Genomic DNA, 20,603 nt, shown 5'->3' with positions numbered 1-20,603 from the left:
CGGGGAGTCTCTGGGTGCTGTTTCTATTGTTACAGAATATTGCTTTGAGTCTTTCTCTGTGTGAGTAGTTGTTGTTACAAAGAATTGCTTTGAGAACAGACTCTGTCTTAGAATGTACTAACACAATTAGCAGCTTGCAAGTTTCACACATAGAGGGAGAGAAACAGTACCAAAAACAAGGAGACCTCTTAATTAGTAATACCCTGGGATTTAAACTATGGGGAATCAAACTCATTTGTGATTTTAATACAGAACTTCTTTAATATGATCCAACATAATAACTGGAATATAAAAACCTCAGGCATAGAAAGAATCTTGTTTGGTCCAGAATAATGTGGCCCTTATAAAAGCTAGGCCTGTATTTGGGATGTAGATGGGATTCAAGATACCACCACCTAACCTTAAGAGAATTTTTTGCAGCTCCTTCTCTATAAGGAGGATTGGCTCCTCTTCATATCAGCTAGTAACAGACTTGAATCCACCTGCTCCTGGGGAAAAAAAAGATCAGCTTCAGAAAAGTTTACTTTGGAGTTGGATGTCAGAAAATGGCTGTGGGCATGCATAAAGATAAACTTATCTCTTTGACTGTTCATATATGGTTTAGTGATAAGAAACACTTTCCCCTAAATGCATTTCATGGTTTGAGGGGGAACTCTCAGACTGCTGTGCTCAGCAAAATCATGCTGGCTTTATTTTATTATAATATCTTACATTTATTTAGTGTGTTTCATCCAAAACTACTGCATAAGCATCACCCCAACATACTATACCTGGGATAGAGAGCAGCAGCCAATTCCCAGTGCATTGCACAACAATAGCAGGAGGACAATCTGAGTCCAGGAAACCAGGGCAATCCCTTATTCTTTTTATAAAAATAAAACAGAGTTTCATGGTTTTTTTTATGTCTACGTAGAGTAAACAGGATCTTTGATTTTTAAGGTCTCATTTGAAAGACGTTGCATACCTACACTCGCTATCCTGTAGTGAGCTACCTTGTATCCATAATTTATTTAAGTTAGAAGGCTGAGTCACCTCTGTCAAGATCTGAAATACTGGGGCCAAGTGTTTTGCTTATTAGAAACCCGAGTCTTAGAACACCAGTCTATCCCTTTCCTTTTAAATGGCTCTCTTCAACTCATACTTAAATTTTAACATTTTAGTCACCTATTGTATCCTTAACATTCTTAAAGAAATCTCCTTTCTTTAGAAAGCAGTTTTCACTGATTTTTAGATAAGTTTTCAAATATATACAACAAAAGCCTCCCTGTTTCTTGAAATTTCCTTGGTTTTGAATCATGCTCTTCATGCCCATTTAAAATTAAACAGCCTATGCCAGCACATTGTTGTCTGACTCAGTTTGGGGGGAGTCTGTTTTCTAGCCCAATTGCAGTGTAGATGGGGGGCCACGACCATTATTAAATTGTGGTAGGGAATCATATGGTTTAGGTAACTGGCAAAGTTATGGTTTATCTCTTTCTATATATACATTTTGTCCCTCTTTAGTTAAACAGGTGCAAACCCCTAAGAGAGGCTTATTTCAGTTTAGTTTAAATCTGTTCATAATCAAAATAAACCAGAATAAACATATTTAAACCAAAGTAAGAGTATCTGCAGCCTTTTGCACCAGTTTAACTAAATTGGTTTAAAACCACACTAAATTAAACTTGTGCATCTCTGTAGACATGCACTTCGTCTTGGTGTAGATGAGGCTTTAATTGTTTGTACTCTCTTACTTAAATTTGATAATTAGGCTGCATCTTGGTTTTGTTATCCTTTCTTGTATTAAGAATCTTGGAGATTCTCTTCCTACTAAGAATAACATAAACAACGGTTTTCATTTTCAGTATACTTTAAAAACACAAACTAACATACCCTCATGGTATTCCTGTGAAGTAACTACTATCTCTATTTTAAAAGATAGGGAAATTTCGGAACAGAGGACAATGGCCTTATTTTCAGAAGTTGCCCCATTGGCATTAACTGTAAATGAGGTTGTGGATTCTCAGAATTTCTGAAAATCAGGCCTCAGGCGACTTAACACAAAGGGAGTCAATAGTAGAGCTGAGATTACAATTCTGGAGTTCCTAAAAACAAAGTTCTGTTCTCAGAGCATCGTTTCATATTTGAAAACTCTAACTTTTGCGTGAATTACCTACTGAGAATGTACAGAACCACTTAGTCTACAGGATTACCAAACCTGAAATAGCAGGTTACCAAGGAAAATGTTTGTGTAATAGCCCAATTTCCCCAAAATGTTACCATCAACAATTACAATTTGAATCACTGCTCTTGGAGAACACTGTGTACCAATTCATGTTGATTTGCCATATTGGTATAAATTGCAGGTTTTATACTTTCTGTAGATTCTTCAAAAAGTGTAAAACATGTCAACATGCTAATTTTCTGCTCCAATGAGATCCTCCACATGAACAGAAGTGTTGGTTTGTTTTTAGTAATTAGTACACATTTGCCCAAAGGGAAACTGTTTCGCAAAGATGTTTTGTGGATCGTTGTGTTTTAACAGCTGGCATATGAAGGGAGAGCCTCATAGAGTGAAGAGAAGAAGTATTTGATAGCAATTCCAAAGATATGGCCATGCACCATATGATTTTATTGGGAATTAGTGCTAACCTAACTTTAGTTCAAAGCGTTAAAGGATAAGAGTGCCTATGAATTAAATTGTGGGGGTGGGAGTGAAGTAGTGAGAAGTTACAAGAACGCTCTCATGTTAAAAATCTTCTCAGAACAACAACATATATTTAACCAATGTTACTAAACACCAGGCTGCAACTCTTAAGAGGTGCAGCTCAGAATCTCCTCCAACACCAGCAGCAGAATGAAATATACCAGAATCTGGTCAGTTTCACTGGTCTTGTCTATAGTGTTTAGAACAAGCAGGAGTGAATCCCAATAGGCCCTTGTAATTTTCATTCTTTTGCTCTGGATACTGTCAGCAGTGTACTTGGACTTTCAAAAGCTTTTGATAGTCCCTCACCAGAGGCTTTAAAGCAAAGTAGGCAGTCATGGGATAAGAGGGAAGGTCCTCTCATGGATCAGTACCTGGAGATAGGAAACAAAGGGGAGGAATAAGTGGTCAGTTTTCACTGGAGAGGTAAATAGTGGTCTGACAAGACAAGACAAGAACCCAAAGGTCTGTACTGGGACCTATGCTGTTCAACATTCACATGATCTGGAAAAATGGTTAAACAGTATGGTAGCACATTTTTCAGATGATACAAAATCACTCAGGATAGTTAAGTCCAAGGTAGACTGCAAAGTGTTACAAAGGGATTTCACAAAAACTGAGTGACTGGGCAAGAAAATGGTAGATGAAATCAGTGTTGATAAATACAAAGTAATGCATATGGAAATCATCATCCCAACTATAGATACAAAACGTTGAGGTCTAAACTAGTTGTTACCAGTCAAGTAAGAGATCTTTGAGGCATGGTGAATAGTTGTCTGAAAAACATGTGCTCAGTGTGCAGCAGCAGTCAAAAAAGCTAACAAAGTTAGGAACCATTCCGCAACAGATAGATAATAAAACAGAAAATATCATAATGCCACTGTATAAATCCATGATACGCCCACACTTTGAATGCTATGTGCAGTTCTGGTTGCCCTACATTAAAAAAAAGATACATTAGAACTGGAAAAAGTACAGAGAAGGGCAACAAAAATGTTTTTAGCAGTATGGAACAGCTTCCATATGAGGAGAGATTTCCGAGCTGAACCGTTTCAGTCTTTTTAAAGAGATGACTGAGGAGGGATGTGATAGAGGTCTGTAAGATCAAGAATGGTGTGAAAAAAGTGAATAAGGAAGTTTTATATAATCCTTCACATAACACAAGAACCAGAGGTCACTCAATGAAATTAATAGGTAGCAGGTTTAAAACAAACATAAGGAAGTACTTCTTTGCACAATGCACAGTCCACCTGTGGAACTCATTATCAGGGGGATATTGTGAAAGCCCAAAGTATAACTGGGTTCAAAAAAGAATTAGGTAAGTTCATAGAATCACAGAAATTTAGGACTAGGAGGGACCTCGATAGGTCATTTGGTCCAGTCCCCTGCATTGAGGCAGGACTAAGTATTATCTAGACCGTCCTTGACAGATGTCTTTCTAACCTGTTCTTAAAAACCTCCAATGACAGAGACTACACAAGCTCCTTAGGTAATTTGTTCTAGTGCTTACCCTCAGAATCAGGAAGTTTTTCCTAATGTCTAACCAAAATCTCCCTTGCTGCAGTTTGAGCCCATTACTTTTTGTCCTGTCCTCAGTGGTTAAGGAGAACAATTTATCACGTTCCTCTTTATAACTACCTTTTTGTGAACTTGAAGACTGTTTCTTCTCTTCTCCAGACTAAACAAACCCATTTTTTTCAGTCTTTCCTTGTAGGTCATGTTTTCTAGACCTTTAATCATTTTTTGTTGCTCTCCTCTGGACTTTCTCCAATTCTTCTGCGTCTTTCCCAAAGTGTGGTGCCCGGAACTAGACATAGTACTCCACTTAAGGCCTTATCAGTGCTGACTAGAATGGAAGAATTACTTCCTGTGTCCTGCTAACACATCCCAGAATGATGTGATGGAGGATAGGTCCGTCAGTGGCTATTAGCCAAGATGGTCAGAGATGCAACCCCATGCTCTGGGTGTCCCTAAACCTCTGACTGATAGAATCTAGAACTGGATGACAAGGGATGGATCACTGGATAATTGTTCTGTTTGCTCCCTCTGAAGCATCTTGCACCAGCCACTGTCAGAAGACAGGATACTGGGCTTGATGGACCACTGGTCTGACACAATATGACCGCTCTGATGCTCTTATGTTCTTAGAGGCTGAAACGCACTCAGTCCTCTTCCTATTCCCTGAGGATGGGGGGAAGGAAGAGCATAGTGCTGTTTTTTAAACTAGTTAAACAATTCTTATCAACACTAATGAGAGACATGCAAAAATTATACCTCTGTGCCCCACTGGGATTCAGCAATAACAGCCTTTGTTTTGTTTCTGAAACTGAGTGCATCTCTCTGGATACTGTGGTCCAGATTCTGCTTTCCCCAGTGTGCATCAGGAGTAAGTCCACTGGAGTTACACTGGTATCAGTGAGAGAATGAGGTGCTGCATATGTAATAGCATTCCTGGCATATGATTCTTAACTCAACATAAATAACTTAATGTATACAGAAAAAGATTAAATGCAGGTTGAATTTAATAGGTAAGATGGTGTTTTTGTTTGACTTCTGGCATTAATAGAGGTTTCTTTTCTTTTTCCTTTTTTGTTAAAGACCCTTAAAGAGGAAAATATCATATACTGCACTTTGAATTTTAATTTATGTATTATAGCACATTTAAAAACAAAAACCAGACCTATTCTGGGACGACTTGTGTGAATTTTACAAGCAAAATTTTGTGCTTTGAAAGGAATATTTATTTCTGAATAGGCTACTTATGACACATGGTTCTCGTTGTAGTAAAGTCATGCACTGCCCAAAACCTCAGTGCATGTAAACGTATTTGAGGGAAATTAACTGCTGTTCCAGTGTTGTGTTTTATGAAAAATGTCCTTAGGTATTACAAAGGGAGTATATTTACTTAGGGTTATGTTCCCATCTTCATTTGTGGGTGTTCTTCTGAGTAACTCCCATTAGTACTACCTTCTCTTTTAATGTTGGCACTTATTAATAAAAGGGATCTTGCTCAAGCTCAAACTCCCTTTGAACTCAAGTCAGCCCTTGACTTCAACGGGAGTGAGGTCAGGTCCTTAATCCTTTAATACAGGTTTTTTGAGAAACTTTACCAGGTCCAGCAAAAAACGGTTTGCCCTCACATAGCAAAACCACCAACATGCAGAACTCCCTCACCCATGCAGCAATATACATATTGCAGACAGATGCACAATCCCATTTGTAAAAAGGAAAAGGAGGACTTGTGGCACCTTAGAGACTAACCAATTTATTTGAGCATAAGCTTTCGTGAGCTACATGAATGCATCCAATGAAGTGAGCTGTAGCTCACGAAAGCTTATGCTCAAATAAATTGGTTAGTCTTTAAGGTGCCACAAGTACTCCTTTTCTTTTTGCGAATACAGACTAACACGGCTGCTACTCTGAATCCCATTTGTGCACCCTGGATGCACTCTCCCCTACATGCTTCACACCAAACTCTCTCCTCCTCTCTCTGAAACACAGGCTTCACACCAGTCACGCTCTCACACACAGCAGACAACCACACAGCCTTGCTATTTATTATCTACTTAGTACCCCCCGGGCACAGTCACGATTCCTTTCACACACTGTTCACCCTCAGCTTGTCAGTTCTCTCTTCTGCCTCAACAGCAGTTTCATACCCTAGCATCCCACAGGGGGCAGGTGCCACACCTCTCTTCCTGGCTGCTCCGTTTGCATTGCTATTTCAATCCGTTCTATCACCTCTTCAGCATAAGCGAAAGGACAAATGAAATTAAGCTGAATGGAAGGAGACTGGGCTTGGAGATAGGGTGGCACAGCAGGCGTGCTCTGGGCCTGGTCTCATTTGAGCTGGGGTGAGGAAGAGAATGATATTGACTGGCCCCAGGAGAGGTGGAGTTTCATTCTCCATGGGCCCTAAGGTAAGGGAAGCCCAAAGAGCAAAGATTCAGCAGGGGGCACTGTAGTTGCTTCTCCATTCACTCACCTGCTGAAATAGAGTTGAGTTCATCCAAGAACATACAATGTGCTTAGCACTTAATCTTTTTCTACCCTTAATTTCTGGGACATTAGGGAGATTTTGTTCTTTATGCTGAGATTTTCCAGTAATGCAGCAAAGAATCTTTTTTTTTTTTTTTTCCTGCCCAAGATTAATTCCTCAAGCATATCTGGAAGGACCCAGAAATAGTTAAACAGCGGTTAACCCGCACAGAACAGAACCTCAGAGGAGGATGATAAAGAGTGGGGAAAAGTAGTATAGTAGATTTGTTCCTGGGTGGGTTTTTTATTTATTGTCTAACTCTAGGTGAAATATTTTGCATGTTCAAGGTGAAATATCAGGGAGGATATATAGGTACCTGAATGGTAAAATAGACTGACATGTGTGACTGAATGGAAAAGCTACAAGTAAAATACATATGATCACAAACAACCCTCACAGTGAGCAGTAGATATACTCATCTTTCCCCCACTCCTCCTGCCCCTTTGAAATGTCCTTTAAAGCAAGAACAATGTTTGAAAGGAAAAGATAGGCATTTCTTCCATGGTGCTATTACTTGACCCTTATCTGTGCTTCATGAAGCAAAAGGTACAGAATCTCCTTTAATCCCATTTCATTCTTAACAATATATAAAGATGGATGTTTTGCTGGGTTCAATGGACTAACTTAATTAACTGACAGATTTTTATGTGGAAAGTCTTATTTCATTTAGTGACAACTGAGTCAGACAGAAGCTGACATGCTTCTGTAGTTTCTGCTCACCACTACTTTCTGAATGGTTCTTGCAATATTATCGTACGTTTGGTGTATTATTTATTTGCTTGAAACCTGTTACATTTGGACATAGCTTTAATATAGGTCCTTGAGCATTTGTATTTTGTTGTATTTTGTTTGCACTATGTTGCCATGTGGGACTTTAGGCTTTCGTTGTTTTGTTAATTCTTTTTTTAATATGCTATTGTTAAAACACATAATTAAAAAAATTCTAACAACACTGTAATGTTGTTTTGTGATCTTCTTTCATTCTTTTTTTTTTCCCCCCTGAGGAATGAGGAAGGATGGCGATGGGATAAAAAAGTCTCAGAGTCAAAGATGAAAATTAATGCTTAATACTCTTACAGTAACAATTCTTTGAGTTTTGCTGGGGTTGGAAACCAAGACTTTTTTGGGATCTGGAGTGGAACCTCAATGAATCAAAAGTAGAGAATTAGAAATTTTCGCAAGTGTTTTTAACCTTCACTATTCACAGTTCACTATTTACAGTTGCTGAGTTACTAAAAGTGAAACAGAAATACTGAATATTGGTTGGTTAATTTCCTCTTATTAGTACCCAATTTGCAACACAATTCTAAGGCTCTCTCTACACTGACTGTGTTTACACTAGCATTTTCTTAAGTGTCCCATGACTGCACTGCCACCAGTGCAGCTTCACCAGAGGAAGTAAGTGGGACTAATGGTGTATAGACGAACCACTGCTATCTAAACCTGCTTCAAGCAGTTCTGGATAGATGACACAATGGTTCGAATTCCAGCAGATACTGGTATCCTTCCTCCAGAACTTTAATATTTAATTGAAAAGTAAGGGGCCATATTGTCTCCTGGCATAAATTCAATACCTTCAGTGGAGTTAGAACGGAATTTGACTCCAAGTCTCTCGCCCTTACATCTGTGAAGAAATCTACCAAGCGTGAACTGAGTGTGCACTGTGTAGTGCTGTCTACCTGAGTCTTCAGATGCCTGGAAACAATAACTGCCAGAGAAATGTGATCTGCTCCATTCATCCGAGTGGGTAGGGGACTGAAAACCTAATGATGACAAATTAAGGCCCCAATCCTGCATTGGCCCTCCATGGGCACAAACATTAACTCTTTCAGTGCTGATCAAAGCACTGTTGAAGGAAGGGTGATCTCATTATGCTGATCTCCACAGACTGCTGTGAGCATCGTATCCCCTTGGTATCAGGAGTGGATCTTTGAGTATAGCCAGAATTTGGGAGCGTACCACCGTTTGTTTATTTTTCTGAATCAGCCTAATATTAGGTAGATTGACAGTTGATATCTTTGTAGTGTTGTAGTAGCCATGTTGGTCCCAAGATATTGGTGAGACAAGGTGGGTGAGGTAATATTGTTTCTTGGTAAAAGAGACAAGCTTTTGAGCTACATAGAGCTCTTCCGCAGGAATCACACATATTGAAGGAGAACCATTCAAGATAAAGTGGGCCAGTTAACATTTCTGAAGTCATAACACACACACAAAGTGGGTGTGTGTGTGTGTGTGTGTGTGTGTGTGTGTGTTAATGGATTACAGTGTCTTTAATTGTGATTTTTAGTGTGTAGCAAAGTCATGAATTTAAGCTCCCAGGCTCATCTTTTGAAGGCGTTGTGTAGGTTTCCTTTGAGGATTGAGAGGTCAGATATGGAGTGATCATTTTGCAAAAAGTGTTTTTTCTTTTATCAGTTATCTGTGTGAGTTCATTTGAGAGGATGGTGAAATGGATTAAAATACCCATAAACTGTTAGTCCCAAAACCTTGACTGATGTTGAAAATCTTTATTTTCCTTTATTGTGAAAGAAACTCTACAGTGTATGTTTTGTTTTCTTTGCCTCATTGCTTTGCTCAGCACAATGTTTTATGACTTCTTTCCTTATTCATACAGTGCTTTGCTGTGCTAGTGAATCTGATTGTTTAACAGTGGAGCAGTGACTACGGGAATGTCTGTACTGCAATCCAAGGTGTGATTGCAACTCCGGTAGACATAGCATTTTTAAAAATAGCACGATAGATGTGGCAACAGGGGGTCCTCGGTGTGCTTGAACAGCCTGAGCTGAAGCCCGTGCCACCACACCTAAACTGCTATTTTTAGTAATATTTGCCTGTGTCTATCTGGGCTGCAGTCACATCTTGGATTGCAGTATAGGCATTCCCTAGATTGCTATCTTCTGATCTTTTGCAACTGGGAGATAGAATAAAATGAGGAAAAACAAGCACACATAACTTGTTTCCAGGCTGAGCATTGCCAGAGTAAAAAGCTTGCAGCAGAGCTGTGAAAAGTGCATGGATTTGACATGATTTGGGGCTGTGATTAAAAATACTCCAGAAGAATGAATGGAGACAGAAATTGTTAGAAACACACATTGCCATAGGGCTGAGATTTTCAAAGGTGCCCAAGGGATTTAGATGCTCAGTTCCCATTAAAGTTAATGACTAAAGGTCTTCTCTTTCCTCTGTTGAGCTCTTTTCTTATCGTAATAAGGATCTGCATTGGTAGGCACTTCACAGAACAAACACAAATACACAATCCCTGTACAACCTAAGGCACCAGTTGTGCAAGTTTCCACCCACACGGAGCCACATAGGTCATCTTGTAGGTGCAGGCCCTTACGTCATAAGCTCTTTGTGAAAGGAATCAGTGGAACTGGGGAAGTCCCAGGGGCTCCATATGGATGTAAGAGTCCATTTACAGGAATCGGAGCCTAATGTTATGCGTGGTGTGACAAGTAGGGACAATGAGAGGACAGAATGGAATGGGATGAGTGAGGACAAAGGTTGCAGTAGTAGTAATAGGTCGTTACTGAATTTAGGCATGTGCACATCCTGTTCATTCAGTGAAAAGTGTTATCTTTTTCTTTTAAGCTATTTTTTGACTCTCTCTTCTTGTGGGCAGCATGGAAGAAGTGGGTCTGAAGGAGAGATCTGAATGAGGGGAAATTTGTGATCTCAGACCAGAGCACAAAAAGGTGTACAAAAACACATGCAGATGGTGGTTGGAGATGGTGTAATATAGGTATCCTCATCAATGCACTGTCCAGCTGAAAAATGCTTCTCTGTGTACAGCAATTTCTGATTCAGGGGAGAGAAAGTGGATCATGCTATTGAAAAACAAGTTTGTGTTCTTTTCATTGCAAAGAAACAAGTGGGGAGGTGACCTTTTTTCCTAATGGTGGTCCTCTACATTTGTACAGGTAATGTGAAAGACTTTCTTCTTAACACCATTTCTGGCAGGGAGTGGGAAGATTTTCAAAAACGCAAATGAGAATTAGGCATCCAGCTTTCATTGGCTTTCAGTGAGACTTTTTCACTAACTACTCTTTGTGCATTTAAAAATCTCCATCCTTAACATTTCAAAGTGCACAAGGTAGACAGCAGTATAGGTGCTTAAAGTTTACTGTTTTACTGTAATTGTTAATTAACTGCTAGCGTTATCATCTTGATGGCTACTGTTCTGTTTGGAGCAATAGTATTTAAGAGTCTGGAAGAAAGTTAGAAAATGATGACCAAATTTAATTTAAAAAAAAAAAAAGTAAGTGAAATGTATGATAGGAAAGTAGTGGTCTTTCAAAGAACTCCTCCCTCAAAGCTCTCCAGAAGGCCTTTAACTGAGGTCTGCTAGCATGTGGAATGCTCTCCTAAGTAGAGTAATGGAAGCTCTATTACTGGGGATATTTTAAAACAAGACTGAGCGAAGCAGTACAAAACATATAGTAGAGAGCAATGCGGAAATGTCTCGGCGATAGAGAAAGGTACCATCTTGGCTAACTTTTCAGATTCTAAGTAGTGACAACACACTTCACTAATGAAACCTCACATTAGAAATTCTAAATCAGTGGTTTTCAACCTGTTTTCACTTGTGAACCCCTAAAAAAAATTTGAATGGAGGTGCAGATCCCTTTGAAAATCTTAGACATAGCCTGCAGACCCCCAGGGATCTGCGGACCACAGGTTGAAAACCACTAACAAACGTTCATTGGCTGATTGAGGGTAAGACACTGTTGCCAACAGCTTCTGAAATCTGCCCTTTCCAACTTAATTCTTTTAGGGCCATTGCAAACACCACAGCTTTAAGGATTACACATTTTTATAAACTGTAATTTGTGATCAAATAAATTCCCTATGCTAAAAGTTCTTTTCTGCTTCCGCGCCTCATCAGTCTTAAGTGAGAGCCACTTCCTACCCTAAGCTTGTTGAATAGACAGATGGGACAATGAGCATGAATAGGTTTTTAGAGCCCTCTCACTGTACCACTTGTCCTTCAAGACCTCATTCGTCTCTGTTGCTGGCAGCACAATTGGGCCTATCTTCCCTTAACCTTGATATTTTTCTGCCTCCTGAAGGAAAACAAACAAACAAACACACAACTGAAAGTGGCACAGATGCCCATGGTATGAAGGGATTGCGCCCAGGATTATGCCTCTTTATTACAATTGCAGTTGGAACCCCTAATACTTTTGAGTGACATCAAGGGGGCTGCAATTCTTATCTGTAACTAAGGGCTTGTCTACACTGGCAATTTACAGTGCTGCAACTTTCTCGCTCGGGGTGTGAAAAAACACCACCCTGAGCGCAGCAAGTTTCAGTGCTGTAAAGTGCCAGTATAGACAGTGCCCCAGTGCTGGGAGCCGTGCTCTCAGCGCTGGGAGCTACACCTCTCGTGGAGGTGGCTTTTTTTTAGAGTGCTGGGAGAGCTCTCCCAGCGCTGCACTGCAACCATGCTAGCCATGTTAAAGTGCTGCCACGGCAGCACTTTAGCAGTACCAGTGTAGACTAGCCCAAAGGCTGCAGTAAGCAGTCAGAGTTCATCTTGTCTTCATTCTTGTTCGTGGAGCTCAGTTCTTGCAGCTGTTTGTTCCTGTTGGTCACAACGCCAGCCACTGACCATTATCTCCGCTTCCTTTCCATTTATAAAGTTAGTATTTTCTTAACAACTCTAGTCTCTTTTACTTTCAGACACCTGCCTGCACTGCAGCATTTCAGCCCCTCCTTTGTGCTGTACACCATGGAGTTCTCTTTTCCTAAAGTAGACCTGGGCAGACCACTCAAAGTCAAACAGCAGAGCAGACTAACTTACGGGACAACAGACCAGGCTCATTCGGCCTCAAGGAATTATCATCAGGTTTTTCATATTCTGATCTCTTTGGTATTCTAAAAATGGGGTGTTAAACAAATTGATCAGGCTACAAAGAGAGAAAGGAGATCACCTTCCGAAGGTGAACTCGCTGTATGTTTGAGTGCGTTCAGCACGTTTTGCATTTTTCAAAGGTAATATCTCCTTGAAATGTGCCTAGGAGGAGAGGGGTGGATTCCTCCTCTTTGAAAAGGGTACAAGGGGTACGGTTAAATGTTAAGCTTTGCTGTTAATATAATATACCCAATGAGAGTGCTGTGACTTGCATAAAAAGGGATTGGAAAGAGGCTCTCCCTGCTTGAAATTCTCCAAAAAGTTTGAGGGGACTGAATGTAAATATATGGGTGACTGGCTGCCTCTGAGACATACTATTTAGATTTATTTAGTAATGGTCTATCTCATAGAACAGAATGGAGTGTGGTAGCTCGCAGTGCTTTTTGCCAAAAACCTTAAAAGACAAACAATAAGCCAAGATCTGCTCTCTGGTACACCTGCGCAATCCCATTGACTTTGGTAGAGGTTATATGGTTCCAAGTGTGAGCAAAAGGTGTCTCTTTGTGTTGAAATTACACCCCTGCTCTTTCTGACCTGAATTGCCTCTGGGGAATGGAGAGGTCTGTTGTTCTGTCCATGCCATCTCTTTGTATTGTCTCTAGATTTGAAACCTCCCTAAATAAGGGGTTGTCTCAGTGTTTTCCCCAGGAATTGAAATTATGAGAGTGTCGGAATATTCAGGGGGGCTGAGGGCCGATGAGGGTTGAGACCATGAGGGTGAAGATGGGCTGTATGGTTTTACCATAGTAAAAACTGAAGAATGTTTCACAACCATTTTATTAGATTTAATTCGTGTTTTAAAATCATCACAAAAATTAAAGTTGGCTAGTCAAGCCTACTATGAAGCAGTACATCTTCCTCCTTCTTGTTTTCTTGTTGTAATTTTGCACTCTTTGGTGTCTTCTTGTGTGTCTGTTACTTCCAGTCCTTTGTGATATGCCCATGATCAGGCAGAAGGCGACTTCTTTCAGAACACAAAATTCTATTCAGTGAGGAAAAAGAACGCTCAACTGTAACTGTGAGTGGGAGTAGCAAGAGATGAATTCCTAGTTCTCTCATCCCAGGAGACATAGCACAAAGATCTGGTCGAGCCACTAGCAATGATAAAGAAGTTGAAGTTAAATCTTCATTTGTTTGTCTTATGATATTCTACTCTGTGTTCAAAATTTTCTGTTCTGTCCTGGTCACATGGCAGCCCCGTTGCTGGTAGTGCTTCACTCCACTGAACTGTAGGTGTTTTATAAGAGAGGCATCTGTAAAAGCTATGTAGAGTTTGAGTAGAATCCAGAAATCACTATTGTAGATTTGTAAGAATCAAGTCTGTGTACTTTTTCATCTGGCTTTACAAACACTTCTTGTCCTCTTCATTTAAGGAGTCAATATAAGTACCTTCATTAGTCAACTTCTGACCTGAAGTCTTTGCTTCTTCCAGTATATTTTCAGTGGATATCTCTGACTGATCCAAGAGTAGCTTCTATTGCTGGACAAAGATCTACTACTGTTGTAGCAAATGCCTGGATGACATTGTTTTATGACCCAAGTGGTTTCAACAGTAGACTTACAAGAGATAGAATGGCTATAGTCTTCTCTGAACTTAGTAACAAAAGTAGTCCATCAGCCTCACTACTTAGATCTGTCCTATCTTGGTGGATACTTTCCAAAGCCAGTAATAACGGTTGCAGTAATTTTAAGACAACAGCCAAGAATCGCTCTTGAGAAAGCCAGCAGGTTTTCCCAGGTTGGACTAATTTGAACTTCAATTCCAGTGTATCTTCTATTTTTTTCCGAGACGTTAGGTCCTTTTGGACTCTTGCTGGAAAAAAGAGTATAAAAAAGCCATTAAATTTATGGCTTTTTAATGTCTTCTGGAGATTCTGGAGCTTGTACTAGCGCTAGCTGGAGTAGATGGCCTCTGCAGTGTGTATAGGAGAGATTAGGGTTATACTTTTCTCTGAGCAAAGCTTGTACTCCACTATGTCTTCAAGAGAAGTTTGTAGCTCAATCAAATGTACAAGGAGCCATCTGTTTGGGGTTCAATTTACAAGCATTTAACTCTTCTAACATGTCACAGATGCAGCCGATGTGTCTTCTATAACCTGAACATCTAGAATGCATCTGCTGGCCTACCACGGACATCAAGATCACATACGCAATGACTTAATACTTGATACCTATTTGCATTCATCAGCCATGTATGCACATATTTTGAATATGGTGAGAGAGTTCTTCATTTTTTCAACTGCTGAGTCTTTCACGGTTGCACCGCATACTTCTAGAGAGTCAGCTGAATTTTTTCAGAAAGATAGTGAGCATTTGCCAGTCTTGTTTGAAACCAGTGTCCGACTTCAGGATTAACAAATGACAATGCACTTAACGTTGGCCTCCAGTTTGTAGTGTGTGGTATCTTTTGTTTAAATAGAAAGTATGGTGCAACAGCCATGTTGGTTCACGTAAACTGAGTTGTGTTTCCAGCATTCTCAACAGCCTCATTAAGTTCTTCTAAAATTGGCTTTGACAGTGGCTGGCTTATAAGGCTTTCTGCATGTTGATGCAGTCCGGAGGCATGGTGTTTTGCAGCCTTTTCATGTAGGCTGTTAGTATTGGCTTAGCTGATCAGTCTGGCAAACCAAGCTCCTCCACTTTTTACTATATAAATCCATGTTATGCCCACATCTTGAATTCTGCTTGCAGGTCTGGTCACCCCATCTCAAAAAAGATATATTGGAATTGGAAAAGGTACAGAGAAGGGCAACAAAAATTATTAGGGGTATGGAACAGATTCCATAAGAGGAGAGATTAAAAATACTAGTATCAGGGGATAGCCGTGTTAGTCTGTATCCAAAAAAACAACAAGGAGTCTGATGGCACCTTAAAGACTAACAGATTTATTTGGGCATAAGCATAAAAAATAATCTGCCAACAGACTCCTTGTTGTTATTAAAAAGAACATGAATGGGAAAAAGACTGGGACTTTTCAGCTTGGAAAAGAGACAACTAAGAGGGGATATGATAGAGATTTATAAAATCTTGACTGGTGTGGAGAAAATGAATAAGGCAGTGTTATTTGCCCCTTCACTTAACACAAGAACTAGGGGTCACTGAATGAAATTAATAGGCAGCAAGTTTAAAACAAACAAAATGAAGTATTTCTTCACACAATGGACAGTCAACCCGTGGAACTTTTTGCCAGGGATGTTGTGAAGGCCAAAATTGTAACAGGGTTCAAAAAAGAACTACGTAAGTTCATGGAGGTTAGGTCCATCAATGACTATGAGCCAGGATGGGCAGGGATGCAACACCATGCTCTGAGTGTCCCTAGCCTCTGTTCCCCAGAAGCTGGAAGTAGAAGACGGGATGGATCACTCAGTGATTCCATGTTCTGTTCATTCCCTCTAAAGCACCTGGAATAGTCACTGTCGGAAGACAGGATACTGAGATAGATGGACCATTGGTCTGACGCAATATAGCTGTTCTTACATAAAAAAATATAATAAAGTTTAGTACAGAAACTCCCCAAGATAATGACCTCTTGAGATAGCGATGATGTGAGATAATGACCTTGGCAAATAATGCATTTCAAAAATCTTGGCCTAGTAGGAAACATATATTAATATAAGTTTCCCAGTCACAAATCTATTCTGGAGTGAAGTCACTAAAACATAGTTCAATGCTCTGGCCGCCATTGTCTGTCGTGCCACCATTCACTCTACCACTCTGTCCCCAATGGCCCTGCACTGTCATCTTCTGCTGCTACCTGCCACTGTGACCTCTGTGAGTCAGTCTCTTGAGGGTCCACCCAGCTGTCAGTGGGGGAACCTCACTACTAGTGCAGGCTGGGCTGTCTCTTCCACAGAAACTCTGTCTCACAGCTGGTCTAAGCACTTAGACCTGATTATCAGTGATTTCAGCTCTAGTGCTCACTCATGAAGCCTAATCGTCTCTCTCTCTCTAAGCAGGAGAGAGGGGCAGGTCAAATAGTGCCTGTGACTTAGGCAGAGCCCACACCACCAAGCAAAACACGTGTGCCCCACCTTCTCTCTCTCTCTCTCTCTCTCTCTCTCTCTCTTCACTAGGATCTGGCATCCAAACCTCCTGCTTAGGGAGTGCAGTTCAGTTGAGGGTGACCAGTGCTTAATTTGTAATGAAAGAGGTGCCGGGGCTCAAGCAAATTTGTTACTTTCATAGCTGATGTGACAAGCCCAGAGGTCCCAGGGCGATAGGCTGGAGCTCACTGTATATGCTTTTAAAGTGCGTGCTAATGTTTCAATTCAAATTTCCAACCAACGACTAAATTGGCAACACTGCATGTAACTGGGGGGGTGGGAGATTGGGGAAATTTTGGGGGGGCGGTGTCTAGGGAAATCCCTGGGTTGTCTACAGACAAATTTGCACCAATTCAGGTAACTTCCACCTCTCCAACCACAGTGTAAATACTGGTATTTTGGTTTAAGGGTGGCTTATTTTGGTTTGAGTATACCTTATTTCAACTTAGTTAAAATCTGTTCCTAATTAACTTAACTAAACTGAAATAAGCCTCCATGAAAAACCTATTGCTCTAGTTTAACTAAATCAGTTTAAAATTGCACCTGAAGTTAAGCCAGTGCAACTTCGCAATTAGACAAGACCTAAGCATAAGAATAGATAGCTCCTGTATTGTATATTAACAAGCTACTTTATAAAATTCTGTATATTGCCCTTTTTTGACCTGATTCAAATCTCTCTGTCAGGGGGCCCAGCCAAGAATGGAGCAATAAGATTAGCAAGCAGTTTAGCAGCTTCCGTTATGCAAGACTGACTTACTATACGCTAGAGAGATCTGTACTTATGTCAAGAGAATTTATATTTTGATTGACATATGTTACACTGCACCAAATGTAGTCTGCTTAGAAGCAACTTATTAGTGCTCTGCAGTAGACTTTGTGGGAGTGCTGTCTGTTTCCATATTCTACTAATCAAAGGAAGTGGGGTGGTTTTTTTTTTTTTTCCAGTCTGTTTTACTGATGTTAGCTGATGATTTTACAAACCGAAAGTCACACAGTGCCAGACCTTCAGCTGTTGTAAATTAGCATAGCTTCATAGACTTCAGTGGAGCAACATCAGTTCATGCTAGCCGAGGATCTGACCTCAAACCTATTTATGTATATAGCTTTCATAAGACATGAAACTAAGATGTAGGGAATTGCAGACCTTGTAAGCAAGACAAGGTAGATAAATAATGGGTTCGTATTGCACTTCTGGCAAGGTAAATATGCAACAAAGTCATATCTGTAAGATGCATTTTTCAAGTTGTTATATAGACACGAACTGCTAAAATGTTACCTGTCGCAGACTAGTAAGGACTTTACCAGGAAGGTACTAAGGATTTAATTTTTATTTTTTCCCATTTATGCTCTCTTTCCCTACCTATTCCATTTTTGGCAAGCTGGCTCTATCGCACCCTACCTCTCAGCCAGGAACATAATTGAGATGCTCATCCTATCATCACCTGCATTCTGATATACTGGAAGAAATGAGGCCTGTGTTAGGTTTTGTGTTGTAAATCATAATTTTCAGAAGGCTAGATCTCTGAAGCTTAGGCTTGTGTACTGTGTTCGTGTAATGAAATTAAATAGTGACAACGTAATGAGAGCTAGAATTTGAAAAGCTAAGACTTTTTTGCATTAGCTCTTTAGACCCTAGAAAGAACTCGTATTATGATTTGGTAATTAATCTGAATGTACTGTTGTCTAATCTCTTGGCATCTGGGATACTCCAAACTGACGTATGGAATGCTTTTTGGTGCAGAAGACTTATTGAAAACATGAGTCATTTTGGGGGCAGCAATATTTAAAGATGAAAATAGCATCTGTATGTAAATGTTGATTTACAAGAAGGATTACTGTAAATGGAGCTAAACTCATTTTTTTGGCATATCAGTTGTTTGTGTGCTTTCTATTTTATAAGTAAATATAACTAAACATATGGGAAGTCAGCTCTGTTCTGTAGAAAGATGTTCCGTAAGTGCCAACTATTGAAAGGAAAATCTTGAGGAATGGCTCCACAACGCTTCAGATGATACCTCTGATGTGTTATCAACCTGTGAAAAACAGTTGAGGTGTTAATTAAGAGTGCATCTCTGAATTTGTGGGTCTTTTAGCAGTTATCTGTAGTGATAAGATTAATGCAATCCTAAAGGTACAACTCCGTACACTTCTGTTGAAGCATTACTTGATGCTTAGAAACTGTCACATGACAAGCCCAACTTTCGGAAATGAGGATGTTATGTAAAGCAGCACTTGAGAGTTACTGTCTTGGCCTCTCTCGAACTGAATGTGGTTAGGCTGATAAAAACCTGTTCTACAAAAAAAATGCCTGACTGTAATCGTGGAAAATATTAGCAATACTTTCTCTGCAGTGGTGTGTCCTTTTGGGGATTGTTGTTTTTTTAAGTTATCTCCAAACTCAACGAGACTAAACTATCTATTTGTTTCACTGCAGGACCAGTTTGACAATTTAGAAAAACACACACAATGGGGAATTGATGTTCTGGAAAAATACATCAAGTTTGTAAAAGAGAGAACGGAAATTGAAATCAGCTATGCAAAACAACTTAGGTAAGTTGATCATCTTCATTTCAGAAGGACATGAGTAATGTGGGGGTGCAGTTAGCCATGCGATAATAAAGTGTTTTTGAATGGCACGTATTAGCTTCTATGTGCATACAGTAGAACCCCAGCGTTACAAACGCCTTGGGAATAGGTTGTTCGTAACTCTGAACAAAATGTTATGGTTGTTCTTTCAAAAGTTTATAACTGAACGTTGACTTAATACAGCTTTGAAACTTTACTACGCAGAAGAAAAATGCTGCTTTTAACCATCTTAATTTAAATGAAACAGCACAGAAAGTTTCCTAATTTTGTCAAATCTTTTTTTAAACTTTAGTTTTTTACTAGTTTACATTTAACACAGTACTGTACCGTATTTGCTCTTTTTTTTGGTCTCCGCTGCTGCCTGATTGCATATGTCCAGTTCCAAATGATGTGTGTAGTTGACCAGTCCGTTCGTAACACTGAGGTTCTACTGTATCTACTTTACTTTCCTCTTTCCTTAGATCTCCATTTGCTTGGCTTATAAAAATCCTGTTTAGCAGGCAGAATGGGTTGCTTAAACAGTAGAAAATAAAGTTCAAGTTAATTTCACACATTTGGAAACCGTTAGAGCAAATTCCTCCTCAAAGTAAATGTGTTGTGTATGTGACAGAGTAGCCTCTCTAGTTTACTCATGGTTTGTGGACTGAGTGCAAGGCGGTTCATGGAACTTTGTACATGATAGTAAAGAGAGGCTAAGGAAAGGGTGTACGGGGTGAGAGTTCAGCCTTGAGGCTGAATCAAGGCATTGATTTGAATTTAATTGCTTGAAAATCTCCTTAGCAGTCCACGTGAAGTTTAAGCCTAAAAGGGCAGCAAAATTGTGAATGCAGCTTGAATGGTGGAATTTCATGAGAACTTCCAGTTTATTGGTCAAAATCTCATGAGAACAGCCCTCCTAGGTGAATAAGTGGAAGTATCTGAACTGGAACCAGAAAATAAGATCCTACCTGTTTACAATCTGCAGTGAACCTGGAGATTTAGATCCAGACTCTTCCCTGCTCCCCAAAATTCAAAGGGATTCAAGTATGAGGTTCTGGCCTATCTCTAATACTAAGGCGTAATACCCATAAAAAGCTTGGGAGATTTGTGGTGTTTTTGCAAAATACCTGTGCTTGAGAAAAAATGACCTTTCATATCTGTGTGACTTGCCATATACAAGGACCTTTAATTGTATAATGAGCTGGTGTCTGGATAAAGCCCATCATGTACTTACTGACTGCTGAAGAAGAATGTACTGTTTCCCCAAGGACAAACTAATTTAAATCAAAGCAATTTAAATAACCAGTTTTTAATTGTGTTGCATTTATATATTTCAGTTATTTTCCTAAAGAAAGG

General features: G+C 39.8%; 1 protein-coding gene across 21 annotated transcripts in view; it reads left to right on the top strand.

Moving 5' to 3' along the window:
* The window catches only part of FNBP1 (formin binding protein 1), a 148,378-nt gene that overhangs the window by 30,804 nt on the left and 96,971 nt on the right, over positions 1-20,603 (top strand). For all 21 annotated transcript variants that reach the window (XM_074973955.1, XM_074973965.1, XM_074973953.1 and 18 more), the window contains exon 3: positions 19,117-19,232. In XM_074973955.1, coding sequence (XP_074830056.1) covers positions 19,117-19,232 — 116 coding nt within the window. The remainder of the gene's footprint in view (positions 1-19,116; positions 19,233-20,603) is intronic.

The sequence above is a fragment of the Natator depressus genome, chromosome 16 (genome assembly GCF_965152275.1).
Source record: "Natator depressus isolate rNatDep1 chromosome 16, rNatDep2.hap1, whole genome shotgun sequence".
Classification (NCBI taxonomy): domain Eukaryota; kingdom Metazoa; phylum Chordata; order Testudines; family Cheloniidae; genus Natator; species Natator depressus.
This window is presented reverse-complemented; position numbering and strand designations above follow the sequence as displayed.